This window comes from Nanorana parkeri, unplaced genomic scaffold, assembly GCF_000935625.1.
Source record: "Nanorana parkeri isolate BGI_ZX_2015 unplaced genomic scaffold, ASM93562v1 scaffold52, whole genome shotgun sequence".
Lineage (NCBI taxonomy): Eukaryota > Metazoa > Chordata > Amphibia > Anura > Dicroglossidae > Nanorana > Nanorana parkeri.
The window spans coordinates 293155-299154 of NW_017306320.1; the positions used below are offsets into that span (position 1 = coordinate 293155).

Sequence of the window (6000 nt, forward strand, 5' to 3'; positions counted from 1 at the left end):
TTGTTATCACATTTGACATGAGCTCTGAATGAGCTCTGAATCAAGGTGCACAATCACAAGGTGAAAAATTATGAGATATCTGCTTGGGTAAACAGTTGGGGGTGGCCTTTAGACATGTGCACCAGCAAAAAATTGTTTTGTTTCTTTTTTATTCAGATTTTTTGTTATTTCGTTTTTCAGTATTCGGGTCTGAAAGTCAATTTGTTTCTGGATTCGGATGAAATATGATTTTTTTGTTAATTTCGTAATATGTACAAAATTTTGTTACGAACAAATGTCCATTGCAGCAAAGTGACATTAGGCAAAAGGAAAAACATGATCTTTGGGTGGACTTAAATTAAATAGGTTTAAAGATTTGGATAGCCTGAGGAAGGTTAAAAACTTTTGCCTGGTGTTTTTGCTGTCTGTGCATTCACTGAGGCTATAATAATAGCAGGGGCTCAACCCCTATTCCATATGTGCAAAATTAATTGAATAGGCATAACATTTTGTGATGGCCTATCTAACACACTTATGTAAGAATCATATTTTATACACAGAACATTTGCTTGTTTTAATGCTCCTAACCTGGCCCTAAATTGTGCTCATGAGTGCATAAGCTATTCTACAGATGACTACATATCTGTTCATAGCAGGAAAGAAATGTGCAGCCACAATAGCTATACAAGGAAAAGCCATCTCTTTACCTCTGCCATCTACAGGCCATAATTTGGTGACAGTCCTATCTCTGCTGGCTCCACATCTATGTTTAGTGGGTATTTATGCTTCTACGGGGGGTTACATGAACTTTTAGGCTTTGCCTGGCTCTGTTCCATCACTACGGCAGCTCTTCTGTCAAGCCAGTTACAGAGGGTTGAGTTGGAACAACTTAGCAGAGAGCATTTACTGGGGTGTGGTTGAGACAAGTTTTTTTTTTGATGAGTCTGTTTTCTACATTGGAATAGTAAGTGCAATTAAATAATTTTTTACAACTTTTATTAAAGACAATGGGGGAAATGTATCAAAGCAATTGCGACAGTTTTAGACTCTTAGATAATTTTTTTTTAATGTGCAAATCTGTCTTTTAACATGTGCACCTGTTTTGACCTGAGCTTGCACTACTTTTCCAATTGCATTTGTTTTGTGCCTGTTTTGCACCTGTTTTCGTCCGCACTTGTTCTGTGGCTGTCTGAAACTGGAGCATCATCCAAGAAAACAATGGCAACTTAAGAAGTCCCCATGACCACTTCTTCAAGAAGCGACAGTTAAACTTTTTGCCTGGAGTTACACGTCTTCTTTCCTGGAGTTTATTAAACCTCATTTATGAACAACATTAGACTAGCAACATCATTCTGGCGCAAAGTGCATCAAATATATTCGGTGCAAGTTCAAACACTCGCGATTGCCATGATAAATTCCCCCCAATGTTCTTTGCTATTAGCTTGTAAGGATTTTCAGTCTTGAACAGTGGCCAACGTTATCTGTGGAGAGTGTGTTCTGCCATGTCCACAAAAGCATAAATTCTAATCCGGCAACATTCTAAGCTTGCAAAACGCCGGATGCAGCCACGTTTTCTTTGATTATGAATTGTAGAAGGAAAAACAAAAACTGGCCTGGATTTGGCAAAGAGGCAGCTTGCAGTATTTGTGAGATAGAGACAGGAGCCCAGGCAGAGTCAAAACATCCTTGCTATCCTTTTTATCATATTAACAAAAGGTCAACCTCATCTGTTTAAGTCAAGTTACCAATTTACATAAAGGGAAGATTATGTGTGTGCATGTATAAGGTTACAGCGTAAGCTAAAAAAGGAGAATTGTGGACAGCTCTCGTGATAGGCGAGCGGAGAGTAATGACAGATCCCGTTTATCTATGAAAGCTGCTAATTAGACAGGGTTCATACAATATCGGAGAGCTGACTACGCAGCATATGTTAGAGTGGGATAAGAAGATGTCTAAGAAAAGCGGAATGGTTCAATAATGTCACTGTGCTGATTAGTATTGTCCTGAGCTGGAACTGTTTAACTGGGATTTCACAGACTGAATCTTTTAGCTATTCACCATCACAGCACTACTGTACAATGCCAGTAGACAAGACGTCTGCCTCAGCTAAGGGGGAATTCCAACCAGTAAATACTGCTAATAAACTAGGAACTGCTTAATGACTGCTAGAGGACAAAAATCTGTTTTCTGCACGTTTGCCTGTTTCAAGTTACAGCATTGTGTGGATGGGGATGGGGCACTGCTGGATGGAGTTGCATTGTGGTTAGTGGACAGTTTGTATTAGAAGCACAAAGTAACTGGATGTCACAAGTAACCTTCAGTTCCTGCAATAGGCCTAACATTTTCAAAGGATTTTTGATTTTCTTCTACATAAATGCATTTTTAAAAAAAGCAGAGATGCTGTAAAATTGCCGTCTGGAGACGGCAACCCGCAGATGCTGCAGTGCCGTCCGTCCGTTTTTTTACTACGGGCGGACGGCAAGAGGTTAAAGAAATATTATGAGGATGTGACCTAATAAAATATTTGTGTTTTTCTGAAGGCACAAGGGTAAAGTATGTAAGCCCAGTCATTAAAAAATTAAATAAGCTTTAAAGCAGAACTTCAGCCAAAAATAACAAGATAAAAAATACATTTTTCTGGAATCTTCAGCTTTTATCTGGCAATTTTAAGTATCTTTTTCTGCCATTAGATGTCCTCAGTGTGATGGCCAACATCATTCAATCCACTTCTTGTGAGACCAGGTTGTCCTGGGCCCACCCCAGCCTGTGACTGGACAGGGAAAGGAGAAGCAGTATAATGATGAGTCACTTTGGTTTCTCTTCCTATCAGCATACTTGTCATCATGAACTGACTGGCTCCTTGTGCTACTACTTCTAATATTCCAGCCCTGCTATGTAGGGGCTGATACCAGGTCAAATTCAGGTACTTAGTTTTATCCAGGTTCAAGTGCAACATACAAGTGTTAATGATTATGGAGCTGAATTAACTTCTGTCTGTTAGATTTGCCTAGAGTTCAGCTTTAAAGTGTTAAGAGAATTCCAGTTGAGATTTACAGTCTTTATGGCCTCTAGGGGGAGCCAAGGAGCAATGGAATTTCCTTTGCTTCTCAGCCCTGCCTTGTGGTCATAATCCTCTGCGAATCTCATTTGCATAACTGTTCGCTATATGATTTTTATTAATCACCCCGTTAGTAATATTGCTTTAAATTGTCCTTGTTCAGTCATGTCCTGGTATAAGGTAACAACGCTCCAACCTATCTCCCAGTTAAGCTCCTGTGTTGTCACCCTGTCACATGCCTTTCCATGGTTATTTTAACACACATTGCACATGTTCCACTGTTGTCATCATCAGGAAACCCATATGGAATGCCATGGAGCCATCAATGGAGTGCATGTAGATAGGAAGTGGTTGTAGCACTGTGCAGCACTGAGTTGCAACAAAGGATAAAAATATGATAACAAGCGTTTAAAATGATAAACTACATGTCATTCCCTTGGGTTTTTTATCTACTTTCAGCAGGGGTAGACAACCTTGGCACTTAAACAATGGTAAAACTGCCAAACCCATCATGGCTCTGCCATTGGCAATCATGCCTGTGGCTAAGGCTGCCTACCCCTGATTTCATGCATGGATCAAATGTAGATCAATATAAAGTTTTATTTCCAACATTAAAATATTTTCATGTATTGCAAAAATATTGGAAAAGACAAACCCTTTATTCTAGACTTCAAATGAAGTTCCTGTTTTTGTTTTATATCACAGCATTCCTCTCCTGTTACTCCTGTCATGCTGTATAACATGACAAGACTGTATTCCCTAGAACTGGAGAAGAAACCCATTCGGCTTTGGCTGTATTAGAATTCATGAAGCCTTATTTAAATGTAACATTTCCTTTTAAAACCTGTCTGAGACATCACTACCCAGAGGTGGTTTTATCGATCTGAAGCTTATGTGTTAACACTCAATATTATCACCTTTTAATGGTTTATCAGACTTTCCACCCACAAAAAAAAACATTAACAGCTAAGACTGACATGTGATAACTCATTAAAGGGTGATAATACAGGTTTAACACAACCAATAAAACAATACATTTCAATATGGGAACAGAAATTAGTTAATAACACAACCACAGTGTTGAAAAAGCACATTTCACCAAGGTAATTGGCATCCACGCGCTCCATTGACAACCTGACTTTCACACTACCGTTAAGCATGCAATTTCCAAATCTATTAGACATCTCTTGATCGGCTTTTCCGCCGCCTTGTATTGAACCAGGTGTGAGTGGGTAAATAAATGGATTTACTGACCTGTCAGAAAATCAGGGTCGGGAACAGGCTCAGATATCTCTTCGTGACACTGTGTTTCTGATGGTACGGTTGTAACAAGAAGACCATCTGGCAGCTGATGCTCCAATCCGCGAGCAAAGTTATTTTGTCTGCAACAGAAGAAAGATGAATGCCATGTAGTTTGCCTTTAGAGGTGGCTCTTGATGAAGTTTCTTTTTCTTCAAATCAGAAGCATAAAGAATCAAAGTGCAGTACAAAAGTCTAACTACATGTCTGTGATAAGAGATAGCAAATGGGGGTATATATCATTTAAATGAGACCAGTACTGGGGCGAATATGGAGGCTGCCATTACTGTTTTCTTACTGAAACTCTTAACTGTCTGGATGGTACAATATGCTGACAGGAAATGGAGTAAAGCAGTGGGACCCTAAGCTGGGTAAATGCTGTTGATTGATATTGATAAAAATTGCAAACCACCAAACAATTGGTCACCATCAAAGAAAGTAAAATGAGATCTCAACAGAGTTACAGACAACATTAAAATCTTAGAAAAGTTATAATTCTTCGCTGCTGTACCCAAAATTAAAAACAGGGAATGACTAGAGTTGCAATCTCATTCTGATGTGTTGATAACTGGCATGTGTATAAAAGGATCCAAAACTATATTGAACTGAACAATCACTTTCTCAAACAATCATCCCCGCGCAGCTACGGCCTCATGTATCACTTGCCCCTCCCTTTTAGATTGTAAGCCCTCACGGGCAGGGCCCTCCTTACAATCTTGTCTTAAATTGTATTGTGACTGTAATGTCTTCCTTATATTGTAAAGCGCTGTGCAAACTATTGGCGCTATATACATCCTGTATAATAATAATAATATCTGTTCAGATATCATTGAGGTATCTTTTGTTTACCTTGGAACACTATCCGGGTTATTCACAAAAGGGTGAAGAATTTGGAGAAGGCAGGAGAAGTGAACAATCTAGGACAACATAGCTGAGCTGGAAAGTGAGCTGAATTGGAGAATTTTTCCAAATCAACTATTTTAGCCAAGATTGTTCACTTCTACTGCCTTCTCCAAACTCCTCAGACTTTAGTGAATAACCCTGTAGGGTTAATATGATTCACTATAATTTGCCCATGTGGGTACAATTAGTCCTCCCATTTAAAATGTACAGTATGTCTATACAAAACTATATACTTAGTTTTGAATAGAGTTGGGGAGATTTAAGACCCCTGTCAGTTTAATTTTTGCTGTCTGTATTCCACTGGTGAGTTTTTCCTGTACGTCCTGTCTGGTGGGTGCAACAGGAAGGGAGAGGAAACACCTACAAAATGAGGGCAAATCTTCTCTTAGACAGTTGTCACTGGAACAGGTGTCCCCATTGGAAAATGTATTCTCACTTAATGTTCCGCTGATAAATGTAAAATTTCCCATTATTTCTTTTATCTGTGACAGTGGGCACCAGGACAGATAGGGTGAATCTCCCAAACGAGGACAGAGGCAACAATACAAACTTGACAGTGGTTCTAATTTCTCCCTAAATTAGTCCCTACTCTATCCATATTTTTTTTTAAAGTATTGGCTATACTTACACTTTTACCCTCACTGGATGCCCACATGCTTCAGATTTGGTCATAGACATGGGCTGATTCATGGCTACCTTCATTTCTAGTGTTTTAGAAAGATATCCTAGTAGACTATGTTTACGGAATAATTATATACATA

At 39.0% G+C, this 6000-nt stretch overlaps 1 protein-coding gene across 1 annotated transcript in view; it reads right to left on the minus strand.

The window, feature by feature from the left end:
• Window positions 1-6000, minus strand: part of ASTN1 (astrotactin 1) — a 436540-nt gene that overhangs the window by 51503 nt on the left and 379037 nt on the right. Inside the window, exon 15 of the mRNA XM_018575081.1 lies at window positions 4292-4419. Coding sequence (XP_018430583.1) covers window positions 4292-4419 — 128 coding nt within the window. The remainder of the gene's footprint in view (window positions 1-4291; window positions 4420-6000) is intronic.